This window comes from Penaeus chinensis, chromosome 39 (assembly GCF_019202785.1).
Source record: "Penaeus chinensis breed Huanghai No. 1 chromosome 39, ASM1920278v2, whole genome shotgun sequence".
Classification (NCBI taxonomy): Eukaryota; Metazoa; Arthropoda; class Malacostraca; order Decapoda; family Penaeidae; genus Penaeus; species Penaeus chinensis.
Window position 1 is genome coordinate 15856503 of NC_061857.1, and position 17477 is coordinate 15873979.

At 35.6% G+C, this 17477-nt stretch overlaps 5 protein-coding genes across 5 annotated transcripts; all 5 read left to right on the forward strand.

Moving 5' to 3' along the window:
- Positions 1–400: 400 nt before the first annotated feature.
- LOC125046470 (glycine, alanine and asparagine-rich protein-like) lies at positions 401–2620 on the forward strand. The gene is made up of 6 exons (XM_047644248.1): positions 401–459; positions 1041–1121; positions 1728–1836; positions 2051–2207; positions 2359–2433; positions 2529–2620. The coding sequence occupies exons 1-6, from the start codon at positions 401–403 to the stop codon at positions 2540–2542; spliced, it is 495 nt and encodes a 164-aa protein (XP_047500204.1). The 3' UTR covers positions 2543–2620.
- Positions 2621–4439: 1819 nt separating this feature from the next.
- LOC125046471 (glycine-rich cell wall structural protein-like) lies at positions 4440–5834 on the forward strand. Its single transcript, XM_047644249.1, has 5 exons — positions 4440–4475; positions 5051–5080; positions 5274–5430; positions 5579–5653; positions 5749–5834. The coding sequence occupies exons 1-5, from the start codon at positions 4440–4442 to the stop codon at positions 5760–5762; spliced, it is 312 nt and encodes a 103-aa protein (XP_047500205.1). The 3' UTR covers positions 5763–5834.
- Positions 5835–8490: 2656 nt separating this feature from the next.
- LOC125046783 (glycine-rich cell wall structural protein-like) lies at positions 8491–9046 on the forward strand. The gene is made up of 3 exons (XM_047644720.1): positions 8491–8639; positions 8785–8859; positions 8955–9046. The coding sequence occupies exons 1-3, from the start codon at positions 8504–8506 to the stop codon at positions 8966–8968; spliced, it is 225 nt and encodes a 74-aa protein (XP_047500676.1). The 5' UTR covers positions 8491–8503; the 3' UTR covers positions 8969–9046.
- A 1945-nt stretch (positions 9047–10991) lies between these two features.
- LOC125046472 (glycine-rich cell wall structural protein-like) lies at positions 10992–12276 on the forward strand. Its single transcript, XM_047644251.1, has 5 exons — positions 10992–11012; positions 11487–11516; positions 11710–11866; positions 12015–12089; positions 12185–12276. The coding sequence occupies exons 1-5, from the start codon at positions 10992–10994 to the stop codon at positions 12196–12198; spliced, it is 297 nt and encodes a 98-aa protein (XP_047500207.1). The 3' UTR covers positions 12199–12276.
- A 3251-nt stretch (positions 12277–15527) lies between these two features.
- Positions 15528–16093, forward strand: LOC125046784 (glycine-rich cell wall structural protein-like). Its single transcript, XM_047644722.1, has 3 exons — positions 15528–15679; positions 15836–15910; positions 16007–16093. The coding sequence occupies exons 1-3, from the start codon at positions 15544–15546 to the stop codon at positions 16018–16020; spliced, it is 225 nt and encodes a 74-aa protein (XP_047500678.1). The 5' UTR covers positions 15528–15543; the 3' UTR covers positions 16021–16093.
- The last annotated feature ends 1384 nt before the right edge of the window (positions 16094–17477 follow it).

Sequence of the window (17477 nt, forward strand, 5' to 3'; positions counted from 1 at the left end):
AATTGTTTGTTGCAAAAAATATATATTAGTATATTGGTTATTTATATTATATCAGTCACACTCATTGTTACAAAGAACCTAGGGTTATCGTTTCATTCATAAAAAATATTTACTATTTACTCGAAGTTGTTGCCACATGTACAAAAACATACCTCAGTAGGCAGGGTTATAAAACTTGACGATTCTCAATATATGTTGCCTACATATAAATTCATTCCTAAACTATCTCGAGATTTCCTACTAGTCTATAAAAAAAAAACATTCATTAGTGCTTTCACTGCGCCTGTCCGTTTGCAATCTGACAGCGAACCACAGTTCGCAAGCCGAGGCCTTTCTCAAGTGCTGGGGTGTCTTATCGCCCCCTCACTACCCCTAATCGATTGGCCAAGTCGAAGCCAACATGAAGAACGCGAAAATCCTAATCCAGATGGCTCCCAGTGTCAACACTGGATCGGAGAAGTTCGACAGAGGTTTTATGAAGTTTCATAATCCTTCTCCCTTCACTAGACGATCAACCTTCCGGATCCTATTTGTGTGTCCTTGTGTCCCTCGGTGGCTGCCTATGCTACATTTTTTTCACGCGCCGCCAAAGGAAGCACAGGCGCTGAGATCCAATTCGAAAAGCGTGCTCGCCATCTTTTCAAGCGTGCTCGCCGTCGTTTCTGTACGCGTTCATTTTTTTTTTTTTCCCAAGCAATAGGGATTAACAAAGCAAGAGTAATGACATCTGAAATTGAAAAAGTATGTCTGTATCTATTTCGCGTCGAAAATATTTCATGGGGCGGACGGCAGCACATGTTATCGTACCCCAATGTCGCCAGAGCCCAGCAGTACAGTTTTCTTTCACGTGACCGGCTCAACGATTTGAATTCTCTCATTGTTTACATGTGTGTTCGCTTTGTTTTGTACTAGTAAAACTTATCCTTACTATGAAGTTCCTATGTCCACATGTATAGAATCTACTGTAACTGTAGCAGCCCAATCAAAATAGAAAAGGAGAATGAAAATGTTTTAAGATTGTTTTAAAGTTGAATACACAGATGGTTGTTGAAACTTGGTTGTTACTTCAACGGCAGCTGTGGTCGCCTAGCAGAACCAAGCCCCATTGAAGGGGTTAGGAGGTAAATTACATTTGTTGTACAACTTTATTTATCCCATTAGTATAATGTTATATGTTATAAGTTAGCATTCAAATGTGTGCTTCAATTGAGTTGACTGTGCACATTATTATTAGTTTAAGAGTTTATATGATTATTATTATCATTATTAATTTAAGAGTTGTTACGAGTACTGCCATGGAAGATTTGGATAAACATAAACATCAGTTATGGAGAATAAAGGAAGAAGCAACAAGGATGTTTTTTCTCCAGAATCTATTGAAATATTCCTTCTGTAAACAAATTCCAAAACAAGGGTGAGGCGCAGTGACATCTACTAAGTGACTCCAAAAGTTAAAATATTACTAATATTTCTTTACATACTTTATACATGGATGTGCAAATATGCATATATATACATATGTATGCATATATATATATATATATATATATATATATATCCACACATGTGTGTGTATGTAATGGAAAAATGGAAAGTACATTTATCAAGTTCGTCTTATGATGCAGATATACGCGTGTGTGTTACTTATGATCTCTCCGGCCACACACAAAAAAAAAATCACTTTATTATTTTTCCCGTTAGGATAAGATTTCCGTGGAGTAACTCAGCGGAGCCCAGGGTCACCGCCTTTCCAGTTTCCCTGGGCTAAGGGAGTATAAAGCCTCCGCTCCTTCGGCGTGTTGGCAGTTGCCTCCCAACGTCTCAACTCTCAACATGGTTTGTATTTATATGCCGCTCTCTCTATTCACCTGTACATTTGTCTCTCTTTATGTTTCACAATATCTTTCCCTATATCCCTAATTTTAATGTGTGAAAATTGCTAGTAATAAATTTAACTTTTTGATATATTAAAATTCTATAAGCAGTGTCTTGAAATTATACGAACTCACTCAATGAATTGAAATATAATTTGATGTTTTTCTTCACTCAGGTCCGCGCACTGTTCACCGTCATGGTCTTGGCCCTCGTGGTCGCCTTCGCCGCCGCCGGTCACTTCGGCGGAGGTGGATTTGGTGGACACTCTGGTGGATTTGGCGGTGGAAAATCCGGTGGATTTGGCGGCGGAGGATTCGGAGGCGGATTTGGAGGTAATTTTTCTTATCGTTTGAGCGGAAAATAAGAGCTGAGTAAGTTGTACTCTGCGAAAATTGATTTTCATTACTGAAGGTTCCAATTCAATAGAAATTTACGAAGAGCATCATATGCCAAAGCATTTAGCAAACTCCGGCATTTGCACAGGTGGACACAGAGGCTTCGGTGGAGGTTCCGGAGGATTCGGAGGCGGACGCGGAGGGTTCGGCCGTGGATTTGGAGGTAAAATATAGTACTCTATATTGTCTTGTTTTGAGCTGTCAGTAATCCTTGTTACTTTATCTTTCGACTTACTAACATGTCTCTTATCATTTTAGGATATGGAGGGTAAAGCATGACTTCGCACCACCATCTTGGCCACAGAACATGGCATTTTGTATTTCGATAATAAAAGTGTTATAAAAATAAATGCTTACTCTTTTACTAAGAAGAAACAAAAATGAAGCTAAAAATATGCCACAATTTCTCGCATTATATATATAGCGAGAGAGAGACAGAAGATGCTGCTTAAATTATATCACAGTTACTTCTCCGAAAATAAGGAAAATAATATAAACTTTGATGTTAAAGGAATTTCATCGCAGGAAAATTAAAGCATAAAATGACAACCAGCGCAGTTTAAAAGGGATTTTTGGTGTTATTTCATAAATATTTTTTTGGGGTTCCTTTTACTTTCTGTTGAGATTATCCATATTCATACTGTGTGTATATCTATATATACATATATTTTATGCATGTGTATGCATATATACATATATATTTATATACACATAGGGTTGTAAAAGTAATATATTCTGTATATGTATATATATGTATGGGAACTAGATCATCCACCTACATATATATATATATATATATATATATATATGTATGTATAAATAAACTGTATATATGTATACATATGTATATGTTTTACACACACTCCCCGTGGAAATTGATTTAGAAATTCGTAACTGAAGTCAGATATACTGAGGTGTATATATATGAAAGTTTGAATAATACAATACCGCATTGATATAGATATATAACAATCCTCCCTGACCTGGCCTCGAACCTAGGTCACTCCGGGTATGAGACCGGAGGGCCAGTACTTAACCAACCATGCCACACGACCCACTAAAATGAGTATGCAACTAGCTCCATAGACATTACCTATCTACTCATACATGACTAATGATAGCGAGGTTTTACACACACTCCCCGTGGGCACTCGGTTATATATCTATATCAATGCGGCATTGCATTATTCCAACTTTCATATATATACCTCAGTATATCTGACTTCAGATATTCCACCGAGTGCCCACGGGGAGTGTGTGTAAAACCTCGTTATCATTACTCACGTATGAGTAGATATGGTAATATGTATATGTATATATGTACACATATAGTACATATCTGTAACTTATGTATATATATGTACATATATATACATAAGTTGTATAGATATTATGTATTGTATATGTATATTTACGCACATTGTAAATATGTTTGATTGTGGGAGTATATGTATATATAATGTGTTACCATTATCCACTGGTATAACATACCTCAGTAGGCAGGGCTATAAAACAAAGGAATACTGAGTAGTAAGCATGAGTAAAATAATGATAGTAGTGATCAGTACCCGATAACTAGTAACTGAAAACACAAATATATTTTATAGCGATGCAACATGGTTCTCTTTCTCTCTTTATAATTATATTCAAAGATTTTATCTTGACCAGGGACGACCGAGGGCCATACGTGCCAGAAATCGAAAAGCCGCTGTTGACGATTCTTAACACATGTTTCCAACATGTTCTGTATTAGATTTTATTTTCCTAAAATTACACAACAGCTTTCTCCAAAATTATAAAAATATGGATCGGCGGCTTGCGCCTGCCCGTTTTATGGATCTTCGCAATCCTCCCTTCGCTAGACGATCACCCTCCCGTTCCTATTTGTGTTTCCCTGCGTCCCCCGATGGCTGCGATGACACAGTTTTTTTCAGGCGCCGCCGAAGGAAGCACAGACACCTAGATCCAATGAGAAATGCGGACCTTCTTTAAGCGTTCAAAACCCTCTTTCCAGGCGATAGGGATTAATAAATTACACAACAGTGACATCAGAAAGTTATTAACGTAATACATGAACTAATTCCCATACATCTAAGTTATGCACATGTACGTCTGTATATCTTCTGTGTCGAGAATATTTCACGTGGCGTGCAACATTATCGTACCCCAATGTCGCCAGAGCCCAGCAGCACAGTTTTCTTTCAAGTGACCGGCTGAACGACTTGAATTCTCTTATTGTTTACAAATGTGTTTGCTTTGTTTTACACTAGTAAGACATCATCACTATGGAGTTCCTATATCCACACGTATACAATCGACTGAGTGATTCAGTACAATAAAAGACCTTTTGAATATATACCTTGTAGCTACTGTCCATATGATGAGTATTTAGAGCATCCAACATTATCTAGCCACAAAAAAGTCAGGTATCCAGAAGATAAAGGATTAATAATATTAATTTTTCATATATAATATATACATGCATATACAAATATACTTATATATTCATATGCATATTTTTTTGTATTTATATATGTATACATATACATTGTGTATATATATGACAACATTTAGAATAAATAAATCTACCAAGTTCGTCTTGATACATACTTACCCGTGTGTGACTCATAATCTTTACATCCACAAAAAATATCTTCATTATTTTCCACGTTGGGATAAGATTTCCGTGGAGTGACTCGACAGAAGTGAAGGTCGCTGTTTTTTTCGGTTTCCATGGGCTGAGGTAGTATAAAGCCTCCGCTCCTCTGGCGTGTTGGCAGTTGCCTCTCAACGTCTCAGCACTTAACATGGTTTGTCAACAAGAGCTGTATTTTTATCCTATTCTACTTATCTGTACATTTACCTATCTCAATTTATAATTTCCCCTATTTTTCGTGTGTGAAAATTGTGAGGAATTATAATATTTTTCATAAAGTAAATTTCTACAAGCAGGTTCTTAAAATCATAGGAACTAAGTGGATTGAAATCATGGTTTTCATTCAGGTCCGCGCACTGTTCACCGTAATGGTCTTGGCCCTCGTGGTCGCCTTCGCCGCCGCCGGTCACTTCGGCGGAGGTGGATTTGGTGGACACTCTGGTGGATTTGGCGGTGGAAAATCTGGTGGATTCAGCGGCGGAGGATTCGGAGGTGGATTTGGAGGTAATGTTTATCGTTTAAACAGAAAATAAGCGCTGAGTAAGTCGTACTCTGCGAAAACTGATTCTAATTACTGAAGGTTCCAATTCAATAGAAATTTACGAAGAGCATCATATGCCAAAGCATTTAGCAAACTCCGGCATTTGCACAGGTGGACACAGAGGCTTCAGTGGAGGTTCCGGAGGATTCGGAGGCGGACACGGAGGGTTCGGCCGTGGATTTGGAGGTAAAATGTAGTACTCTATATTGTCTTGTTTTGAGCTGTCAGTAATCCTTGTTACTTTATCTTTCGACTTACTAACGTGTCTCTTATCATTTTAGGATATGGAGGGTAAACCATGACTTCGCACCACCATCTTGGCCACAGAACATGGCATTTTGTATTTCGATAATAAAATTGATATAAAAATAAATGCTTACTCTTTTCCTAAGAAGAAACAAAAATGAAGCTAAAAATATGCCACAATTTCTCTCTCTAATTATATGTATATATAGAGAGAGAAGTAAGATGCAGCTTCAGCGTTACTTCTCTGAAAACAAGAAAAAATATAAACTTTTAAGTCAAAGGAATTTCAACGCAGGAAAATTCAAGTTTAAAAGGACAACAGTGCAGTCTAAAATGAATTATCTTGTGTTATGTCAAAACATTGTTTAGTTCCTTTTACACTCTGTTGAGTTTACTTTTTCTAAATATATGTCTGTGTATTCATCTATCTATTTGTATATATACACACACAAAAACACATATACACACACACAGATACATATATATACGCATGTGTATATATATTCATTTATTTCTATGTATACAAACACATATACGCACAAACACATACACACATATATATACTTATCTATCAGTAGTTTATACCGTGTATATGTATATATTCATTTATTTTATGTATGTGCATGCATATGTATATTTATACATATACTTATTTGTGGGTATAAATATATGTATTTATATACACATAGGCTGAAAAGATAATATATGCTGTATATGCATATATATGTAGGGAAGCTAAATTACCATATATATATATATACATATATATATATATATATATATATATATATATACATAAGTTATATAGATATAATGTAATGCGTAAGTTCATATACGTACAATGTAAATATGTTCGTGTGAATACGGGAATGTTTGTGTATGTATAAATGTATATGTATATGTATACGCATATATATATAGCTCGTTACATTATCCATTGGCATACATACCTCAGTAGGCAGGGCTATAAAACTAAGGAGTAGTAAGCATGAGTAAAATAATGATAGTAGTGATTAGTATCCAATAACTAGTAAATGATAAAACAATTATATGTTCTAGTGATTAAACATGGTTCTCTTTCTCTCTGCTGTCAGAACTCGAAAAGCCGCAGTTGACGATTCTCAACACATGTTTCAGAATGTTTCTGTTCTTAATTATTTCCTATAATTACTCAAACTTACCTGTAAGCAGCTCTCTTCGAAATTGTAAAAATATGGATTGGCGGCTTGTAGAAAACCTTTACAAGCTTCCATTCCGTGATGTTAGTGTGCCCGATCGTTCGCAAAAGCCGAGACTTTTTCGGCCTTTCTCAAGCACTGGGGTGTTCTTCATGTTGCATCGCCCTCAATCAATTGGCTACGTCATAACCAACATGAAGAACACGACGATTTTAACCCGGATGGCAGAGAGTTCGACAGAAGTTTTATAGAGCATCGCAATCCTTACTCCCTTCGCTAGACGATCAACCTCCCGGATCCTATTTTTGTGTCCCTGCGTCCCACGGTGGCTGCCTATGCTACAGCTTTTCACGCGCAGCTGATGGAAGCACAGACGCCGAGATCCAATGCGAAAAGCGTGCTCGCTATCTTTTCAAGCTGACGATCGGAACTTCTTTACGCGTCGAAAACGTTATTCTAAGCGATAGGGCTTAACCAATCGAGAATATTGTCACCAAGAAGTGATTGTTGTATTACATGAACTTATTCCCATACATCTAAGTCTATCTGTATATATTCTGTATCGAGAATATTTCAAGCGGCGTGCGTGGACGCATCGTTATCGTACCCTACCAATGTCGCCAGAGCATAGCAGTACAGTTTTCTTTCACGTGGCCGGCTGAACGACTTGAATTTTCTCATTGTTTACATATGTGTTCGCTCTCTCTTGCACTAATAAAATTTTATCACTATGGAGCACCTATATCCACAAGATGTGTAGAATGGACTGAATGACTCAGCAAAATGACAGACATTTAAATATATCCATTGTGGTTACTGTCTATATGATGAGTATATCCAGCATCCAGTATAAGCTAGCCACACCATATACCAATGCTTAATAAAAAAAATAAAAAAAATAAAGTCAGGCATCCAAACGTTAAAGGATTATTGATATACCTTTTTATACTTTATGCATGTGTGTGTATGTGTAAATATACAATATATGTATATATGTGTATATATGTGTGTAAATATACAATATATGTATATATGTACATATATGTGTAAATATACAATATATGTATAAATGTATATATGTGTGTGTGTAAATATACAATATGGCAATATTGAACAAAAAACAAAAAACAAATTCGTCTCCATGATACAGACTACGCGTGTGTGTGACTCATAATCTTTCAAAAAAAAAGAAAAAGAAAAGAAAAATAAATCTTCATTATTTTTCACGTTAGGGTAAGAATTCCGTTGAGTGATCCGACAGAAGTGAAGGTCGCTACCTTTTGGTTTCCCTGGGCTGAGGGAGTATAAAGTCTCCGCTCCTCCGGCGTGTTGGCAGTTGCTTCTCAACGCCTCAACAATTAACATGGTTTGTCAGCAAGAGATCTAGTTTTTCTCTCTCTGTCTCTTTTTATCTGGTTATTTACCTTATGTTTTTTATGCTTTTCACGGTCTTTCTCTCTTTTCCTTTTGTTCGTGTGTATAAATTGTTAGTAAAAATCAAAATACATTTTGATATAGTACAATTCTACAAGGTTCTTGAAAAAGCAAGACCTCAGTGGACTGAAATGTAATAATCGTGGTTTTCATTTAGGTCCGCGCACTGTTCACCGTCATGGTCTTGGCCCTCGTGGTCGCCTTCGCCGCCGCCGGTCACTTCGGCGGAGGTGGATTCGGTGGACACTCTGGTGGATTCGGCGGTGGAAAATCTGGTGGATTCAGCGGCGGAGGATTCGGAGGTGGATTTGGAGGTAATATTTCTAACCGTTTGAACGGAAAATAAGAGCTGAGTAAGTTGTACTCCGCGAAAACTGATTCTAATTACTGAAGGTTCCAATTCAATAGAAATTTATCATCATATGCGACAGCATTTAGCAAACTCTGGCATTTGCACAGGTGGACACAGAGGCTTCGGTGGAGGTTCCGGAGGATTCGGAGGCGGACGCGGAGGGTTCGGCCGTGGATTTGGAGGTAAAATATAGCACTTTATATTGTCTTGTTTTGAGCTGTCAGTAATCCGTGTTACTTTATCTTTCGACTTACTAACGTGTCTCTTATCATTTTAGGATATGGAGGGTAAACCATGACTTCGCAGCACCATCTTGGCCACAGAACATGGCATTTTGTATTTCGATAATAAAAGTGTTATAAAAATAAATGCTTACTCTTTTACTAAGAAGAAACAAAAATGAAGCTAAAAATATGCCACAATTTCTCGCATTATATATATAGCGAGAGAGAGACAGAAGATGCTGCTTACATTATATCACAGTTACTTCTCCGAAAATAAGGAAAATAATATAAACTTTGATGTTAAAGGAATTTCATCGCAGGAAAATTAAAGCATAAAATGACAACCAGCGCAGTTTAAAAGGGATTTTTGGTGTTATTTCAGAAATATTTTTTGGGGTTCCTTTTACTTTCTGTTGAGATTATCCATATTCATACTGTGTGTATATCTATATATACATATATTTTATGCATGTGTATGCATATATACATATATATTTATATACACATAGGGTTGTAAAAGTAATATATTCTGTATATGTATATATATGTATGGGAACTAGATCATCCACCTACATATATATATATATATATATATATATATGTATGTATAAATAAACTGTATATATGTATACATATGTATATGTTTTACACACACTCCCCGTGGAAATTGATTTAGAAATTCGTAACTGAAGTCAGATATACTGAGGTGTATATATATGAAAGTTTGAATAATACAATACCGCATTGATATAGATATATAACAATCCTCCCTGACCTGGCCTCGAACCTAGGTCACTCCGGGTATGAGACCGGAGGGCCAGTACTTAACCAACCATGCCACACGACCCACTAAAATGAGTATGCAACTAGGATCTAACTAGCTCCATAGACATTACCTATCTACTCATACATGACTAATGATAGCAAGGTTTTACACACACTCCCCGTGGGCACTCGGTTATGTATCTATATCAATGCGGAATTGCATTATTCCAACTTTCATATATATATACCTCAGTATATCTGACTTCAGATATTCCACCGAGTGCCCACGGGGAGTGTGTGTAAAACCTCGTTATCATTACTCACGTATGAGTAGATATGGTAATATGTATATGTATATATGTACACATATAGTACATATCTGTAACTTATGTATATATATGTACATATATATACATAAGTTGTATAGATATTATGTATTGTATATTTATATTTACGCACATTGTAAATATGTTTGATTGTGGGAGTATATGTATATATAATGTGTTACCATTATCCACTGGTATAACATACCTCAGTAGGCAGGGCTATAAAACAAAGGAATACTGAGTAGTAAGCATGAGTAAAATAATGATAGTAGTGATCAGTACCCGATAACTAGTAACTGCAAACACAAATATATTTTATAGCGATGCAACATGGTTCTCTTTCTCTCTTTATAATTATATTCAAAGATTTTATCTTGACCAGGGACGACCGAGGGCCATACGTGCCAGAAATCGAAAAGCCGCTGTTGACGATTCTTAACACATGTTTCCAACATGTTCTGTATTAGATTTTATTTTCCTAAAATTACACAACAGCTTTCTCCAAAATTATAAAAATATGGATCGGCGGCTTGCGCCTGCACGTTTTATGGATCTTCGCAATCCTCCCTTCGCTAGACGATCACCCTCCCGTTCCTATTTGTGTTTCCCTGCGTCCCCCGATGGCTGCGATGACACAGTTTTTTTCAGGCGCCGCCGAAGGAAGCACAGACACCTAGATCCAATGAGAAATGCGGACCTTCTTTAAGCGTTCAAAACCCTCTTTCCAGGCGATAGGGATTAATAAATTACACAACAGTGACATCAGAAAGTTATTAACGTAATACATGAACTAATTCCCATACATCTAAGTTATGCACATGTACGTCTGTATATCTTCTGTGTCGAGAATATTTCACGTGGCGTGCAACATTATCGTACCCCAATATCGCCAGAGCCCAGCAGCACAGTTTTCTTTCAAGTGACCGGCTGAACGACTTGAATTCTCTTATTGTTTACAAATGTGTTTGCTTTGTTTTACACTAGTAAGACATCATCACTATGGAGTTCCTATGTCCACACGTATACAATCGACTGAGTGATTCAGTACAATAAAAGACCTTTTGAATATATACCTTGTAGCTACTGTCCATATGATGAGTATTTAGAGCATCCAACATTATCTAGCCACAAAAAAGTCAGGTATCCAGAAGATAAAGGATTAATAATATTAATTTTTCATATATAATATATACATGCATATACAAATATACTTATATATTCATATGCATATTTTTTTGTATTTATATATGTATACATATACATTGTGTATATATATGACAACATTTAGAATAAATAAATCTACCAAGTTCGTCTTGATACATACTTACCCGTGTGTGACTCATAATCTTTACATCCACAAAAAATATCTTCATTATTTTCCACGTTGGGATAAGATTTCCGTGGAGTGACTCGACAGAAGTGAAGGTCGCTGTTTTTTTCGGTTTCCATGGGCTGAGGTAGTATAAAGCCTCCGCTCCTCTGGCGTGTTGGCAGTTGCCTCTCAACGTCTCAGCACTTAACATGGTTTGTCAACAAGAGCTGTATTTTTATCCCATTCTACTTATCTGTACATTTACCTATCTCAATTTATAATTTCCCCTATTTTTCGTGTGTGAAAATTGTGAGGAATTATAATATTTTTCATAAAGTAAATTTCTACAAGCAGGTTCTTAAAATCATAGGAACTAAGTGGATTGAAATCATGGTTTTCATTCAGGTCCGCGCACTGTTCACCGTAATGGTCTTGGCCCTCGTGGTCGCCTTCGCCGCCGCCGGTCACTTCGGCGGAGGTGGATTTGGTGGACACTCTGGTGGATTTGGCGGTGGAAAATCTGGTGGATTCAGCGGCGGAGGATTCGGAGGTGGATTTGGAGGTAATGTTTATCGTTTAAACAGAAAATAAGCGCTGAGTAAGTCGTACTCTGCGAAAACTGATTCTAATTACTGAAGGTTCCAATTCAATAGAAATTTACGAAGAGCATCATATGCCAAAGCATTTAGCAAACTCCGGCATTTGCACAGGTGGACACAGAGGCTTCAGTGGAGGTTCCGGAGGATTCGGAGGCGGACGCGGAGGGTTCGGCCGTGGATTTGGAGGTAAAGTATAGTACTCTATATTGTCTTGTTTTGAGCTGTCAGTAATCCTTGTTACTTTATCTTTCGACTTACTAACGTGTTTCTTATCATTTTAGGATATGGAGGGTAAACCGTGACTTCGCACCACCATCTTGGCCACAGAACATGGCATTTTGTATTTCGATAATAAAATTGTTATAAAAATAAATGCTTACTCTTTTCCTAAAAAGAAACAAAATGAAGCTTAAAATGTGCCACAATTTATCTTTCTCATTATCTGTATAGCGAGAGAGAGACAGAAGATGCAGCTTAAACTGCATCACAGTTACTTCTCTGAAAACTAGAAAAATGATCTAAACTTTTAAGTCAAAGGATTTTCATCGCAGGAAAATTCAAGCATAACCAGCGCAGTCTAAAAGGAGTTATTTGGTGTTATTTCAGAAACATTTTTTTTGGTTCCTTTTACTCTCTGTTGAATTTACTTTTTCTAAATACATGTATCTGTGTATTCATTTATATATAAACACGTCCTTACATTAATTTATATATATATATATGTATGTATACAAACAACTCATATATATACGAATATATTAATTTAAATATACATACATACATATATGTACATGTATATAGTTATATATCCATATTTATACTGTGTGTATATCTTTATATACATATATTTTATGTGCATGCATATATGCATTTATCTCTTATGTATATATATATATATATATATATATGTATATATATACATATATATGTATTTATATACACTTAGAATTGTAAATGTAAGATATGCTGTATAGGTATATATATATATATATATATATATATATATATATATATATATATATATACATATATATGTATGTATGGAAGCAAGATCGTCCATATACATATACATATATATCTATATACTGTATATATACGTATGTGCATGCTTTTATGTACACATACAGTACATATCTGTAACTTATGTGTGTGTATATATATATGTACATATATATATATATATATATATATATATGTACATATATATATATGTACATATATATATATATATACGTTATATAGATATTATGTACGGCGTATGTACATATACGTACATTGTAAATATGTGTGACTGTGGGAGTATATATATATATATATATATATATATATATATATAATGTGTTACCATTATCCATTGGTATAACATACTTCAGTAGGAAGGGCTATAAAACAAAGGAATATTAAGTAGTAAGCATGAGTAAAATAATTATAGTAGTGATCAGTACCCAATAACTGGTAACTAAAAAAATATATATATGCTATAGTGATTGGTCCAAGTATATAAAATCCCCTTTATACAAGATATATAAAGATTATAAAGAATGATTTTTTCTATATATATGTGTTAGGTTTTAGAAGGAAAATTGTAAGTATCTCCCTTTTCTTTATACGAATGCCCTGAGGTATTTTCCCGAGTTGTTGTGATTGGGCAAGTAAAGGGGGCGTGTCTTTCCTCCAACACCTAGCATAGGTCACGGTGCTCTCCTGTATACTATTGAGTTACTAATAAGGCCATATTTACAATGTGGAAGTGCGAATAGGACTGTGTTATACATAACTCATGTCTGCAATCTCTTTCCAGCCTTTTTCTTTGCACAAAATCCATGACTTATGCTGGAGGCTGAAAGAAGAAAATAAGTTCGTGTAACAAGTGAAGAGGAAGTGGTAAACTTTTCTTCCTGACGCGTCACAACAGATACTAAGACGACGAACAAAAACTAAAATAAGAATCGATATTTTTGTGTGAAATACTATTTATTTTGAATATATGGTGTTATTTTATTTGTGTATATTTCTTACCCTGAATATTGCTAAATAATTGATGCATATAGTATCGAGAAAACCTAGAATGAGACTGAAACGAGCTGATCTATCATTCAAGGAAGAAAGAACCTACACATGAGTAACATAATTATAGTAGTGATCAGTACCCAATAACTGGTAACTAAAAAAAACAAATATATGCTATAGTGATTCAACATGGTTTTCTTTTTCTCTTGATAATCAACTTAGTTTATATTCAAAGATTATATCTTAACCATGGACGACTGTGCGCCATACGTGTCAAAATTCGAAAAACCGCGGTTGACGATTTTCAACACATGTTTCCAACACGTTCTGTATTTAATTATTTCCTAAAATAACTCACACTTACCTGCAAGTAGCTCTCTCTAAAATTGTAAAAATATGGCGGCTTGTAGAAAACCTTTCCGAACTTGCATTCCGTGATTTCAATGCGCCTGCCCGTTTTCTGGATCTGCCGAAGGAAGCACACCGAGATCCAATGCGGAAAGCGTGCTCGCCATCTTTTCAAGTTGACGATCGGAATTTCTTTACGCGTTCAAAAACTTCTTTCCAATCGATTGAAATTAACAAAACGAGTGACACCAGAAAGTTATTAATGTAGCACATGACCTTATTCCCATACATCTAGGTTATGTACATGTATGTCTGTATCTCTTCTGCATCGCGAATATTTCACATGGCGTGCGACAGCACATCGTTATTGTACCCTACCAATGTCGCCAGAGCCCAGCAGCACAGTTTATTTCACGTGACCGGCTGAACGACTTGAATTCTCTTATTGTTTACATAAGTGTTCGCTTTGTTTTGCACTAGTAAGACATCATCACTGTGGTGTTCCCATGTCCACAAGTTGTATAGAATCGAAGGAGTGTTTCAGTACAATGACAGACCATTTGAATATATGCCTTGTAGTTACTGTCCATATGATGAGTATTTTGAGTATTCAACATTATCTAGCCACATAAAAGTAAGGCATCCAGAAGTTAAAGGATTACTTATATTTCTTTTTATATACTTTATATATATAAATATATATATATATGCATGTGCAAATGTACATATATATGTATATATATGCATATATGTGTATGTATATATATATATGTATATATATACATTGTGCGTATGTATATAATGGCAACATGTAAAATAGTAATTATAAAATAATTAAATTTACCGAATTCGTCTTGATACAGACTTACGCGTGTGTGTGTGACTCATGATCTTTCCATCCACAAAAAAATTACTTCATTATTTTCCCTGTTGGGATAATATTTCCGTGGAGTGACTCGAAGGTCGCTGGTTTCTCGGTTTTCCTGGGCTGAGGGAGTATAAAGCCTTCGCTCCTACAGCGTGTTGGCAGTTGCCTCTCAACGTCTCAACACTAAACATGGTTTGTCAACAAGAACTGTATTTTATCCCCTTCTCGTTATTTATCTCTACATTTACCAATCTCTCTTTATGTTTTCACTCTCTGTCTCGCCTCCCTTATTATTCGTGTGTGAAAATTGTTAGTAAATTTTATTTCATATAGTAAAATTATAAAAACTTTCTTAGTGGATTAAAATATAATTTAATATTTTTTTTCACTCAGGTCCGCGCACTGTTCACCGTCATGGTCCTGGCCCTCGTGGTCGCCTTCGCCGCCGCCGGTCACTTCGGCGGAGGTGGATTTGGTGGACACTCTGGTGGATTTGGCGGTGGAAAATCTGGTGGATTCAGCGGCGGAGGATTCGGAGGTGGATTTGGAGGTAATGTTTCTTATCGTTTGAACGGAAAATAAGAGCTGAGTAAGTCTGCGAAAATTGAGTCTATCTTGTGATCATAAGAGAAGGTACCAATTCAGTGGAAATATTTGAAGCGCATCGGATGCCAAAGCATTTAACAAACTCCGCCAATTCCTACAGGTGGACACAGAGGCTTCGGTGGAGGTTCCGGAGGATTCGGAGGCGGACGCGGAGGATTCGGCCGTGGATTTGGAGGTAAAATATTGTACTCTACATTGTCTTGTTTTGAGCTGACAGTAATCCTTGTTAATGTATCTTTCAACTCAATAACGTGTCTCTTATCACTTTTAGGATATGGAGGGTAAACCATGACCGCACCATCATCTTAGCCACAAAAGGATGGCCTTTTCTATTTCGATAATAAAATTGTTGTAAAAATAAATGTTTATTCTTTTCCTAAGAAGAAACAAAAATGAAGCTTAAAATTATGCCACAATTTCTCTCATTATATACAGAGAGAGGGAAACAGAAGTAAGATGCAACTTAACTATGTCGCAGTTACTTCTCCGAAAATAAGAAAAATAATCTAAACTTTTAAGTCAAAGAAATTTCATCGCATAAAAAGACAAGCAACGCAGTTAATTAGGAATTATCTGGTATTATTTCAGGAACATTATTTGGCTCCTTTTACTCTATTGAGTTTACTTTTTCTAAATATGTGTCTGTGTATTAATCTGTATATTTGTATGTGTATGTATATATATACATATATTCATTTATTTATATGTATAAATATATTCATTTATCTATATGTATACACATATATATATAATTTATCAATATATTAATTTATTTGTATGTGTATATGTATACAAACACATATGCAGAGACACACATACATGTATATTTTTTTATCCATATTTATACTGTGGGTATATGTATATATACATATATTTTATGTATGTACATGCATTTATACATATTTATTTGTATATATATATAAAGATAATATATGTTGTATATTTATATGTATATATAAAAGCTACACTACCCATATATATATATATATATATATATATATATGTACATATATAAATATATACATAGGTTATATAAATATTATGTAATGTGTATGTACGTATATGTACATTGTAAATCTGTTTGTGTGAATACGGGAATGTTTGTGTATGTATATATGTATACATGCGTATGTATATGTATATATACATATAGTTTGTTACCATTATTCATTGGTATAACATACCTCAGTAGGCAGGGCTATAAAACTGATGAAAAATGAGTAGTAAGCATGAATAAAATAGTGATAGTAGCGATCAGTACCCAATAACTAGTAACTGATAAAGCAATTATATGTTGTAGTGATTAAACATCGTACTCTTTCTCTCTACAATTAACTTAGTATAAAGTCAAAGGTGTCAGAAATCGGAAAACCGCGGTTATGTACTTAATAATTTCCTATAATTACTCAAACTTACCTGTAAGCAGCTCTCTCTGAAATTGTAAAAATATGGATCGACTGTTTGTAGCAAACCTTTAGTAGCTTCCATTCCGTGATGTAAGTGTGCCTGATCTCTTGCAAAAGCCAAGATTTTTACTTCTTTCTCAAGCGCTGGGATGTTCACCATGTTCCACCCCCCCCCCCCCCTACCCCTTATCGATTGGCCCTTCGCTGGACGGTCACCCACCCGGATCCTATTTGTGTGTCCCTGCGTCCCACGGTGGCTGCTTATGCTACAGCGTTTCACGCGCCGCCGATGGAAGCACAGATGCTGGAATCCAAGATTCTGTACGCGTTCAAAAA

Excerpts from the sequence above, each read along its gene's own strand:
- LOC125046470 (XM_047644248.1), top strand. The coding sequence starts at position 401 with ATGAAGAACGCGAAAATCCTAATCCAGATGGCTCCCAGTGTCAACACT. Across the intron at positions 1,122-1,727 it reads CCCATTGAAGGGGTTAGGAG|CGGAGCCCAGGGTCACCGCC; the intron begins GTAAATTACATT and ends GGAGTAACTCAG. Across the intron at positions 2,208-2,358 it reads ATTCGGAGGCGGATTTGGAG|GTGGACACAGAGGCTTCGGT; the intron begins GTAATTTTTCTT and ends GCATTTGCACAG.
- LOC125046471 (XM_047644249.1), top strand. The coding sequence starts at position 4,440 with ATGTCGCCAGAGCCCAGCAGCACAGTTTTCTTTCAA. Across the intron at positions 4,476-5,050 it reads GCAGCACAGTTTTCTTTCAA|TTGCCTCTCAACGTCTCAGC; the intron begins GTGACCGGCTGA and ends GCGTGTTGGCAG. Across the intron at positions 5,081-5,273 it reads ACGTCTCAGCACTTAACATG|GTCCGCGCACTGTTCACCGT; the intron begins GTTTGTCAACAA and ends GTTTTCATTCAG.
- LOC125046783 (XM_047644720.1), top strand. The coding sequence starts at position 8,504 with ATGGTCTTGGCCCTCGTGGTCGCCTTCGCCGCCGCCGGTCACTTCGGC. Across the intron at positions 8,640-8,784 it reads ATTCGGAGGTGGATTTGGAG|GTGGACACAGAGGCTTCGGT; the intron begins GTAATATTTCTA and ends GCATTTGCACAG.
- LOC125046472 (XM_047644251.1), top strand. The coding sequence starts at position 10,992 with ATGGAGTTCCTATGTCCACAC. Across the intron at positions 11,517-11,709 it reads ACGTCTCAGCACTTAACATG|GTCCGCGCACTGTTCACCGT; the intron begins GTTTGTCAACAA and ends GTTTTCATTCAG. Across the intron at positions 11,867-12,014 it reads ATTCGGAGGTGGATTTGGAG|GTGGACACAGAGGCTTCAGT; the intron begins GTAATGTTTATC and ends GCATTTGCACAG.
- LOC125046784 (XM_047644722.1), top strand. The coding sequence starts at position 15,544 with ATGGTCCTGGCCCTCGTGGTCGCCTTCGCCGCCGCCGGTCACTTCGGC. Across the intron at positions 15,680-15,835 it reads ATTCGGAGGTGGATTTGGAG|GTGGACACAGAGGCTTCGGT; the intron begins GTAATGTTTCTT and ends CAATTCCTACAG.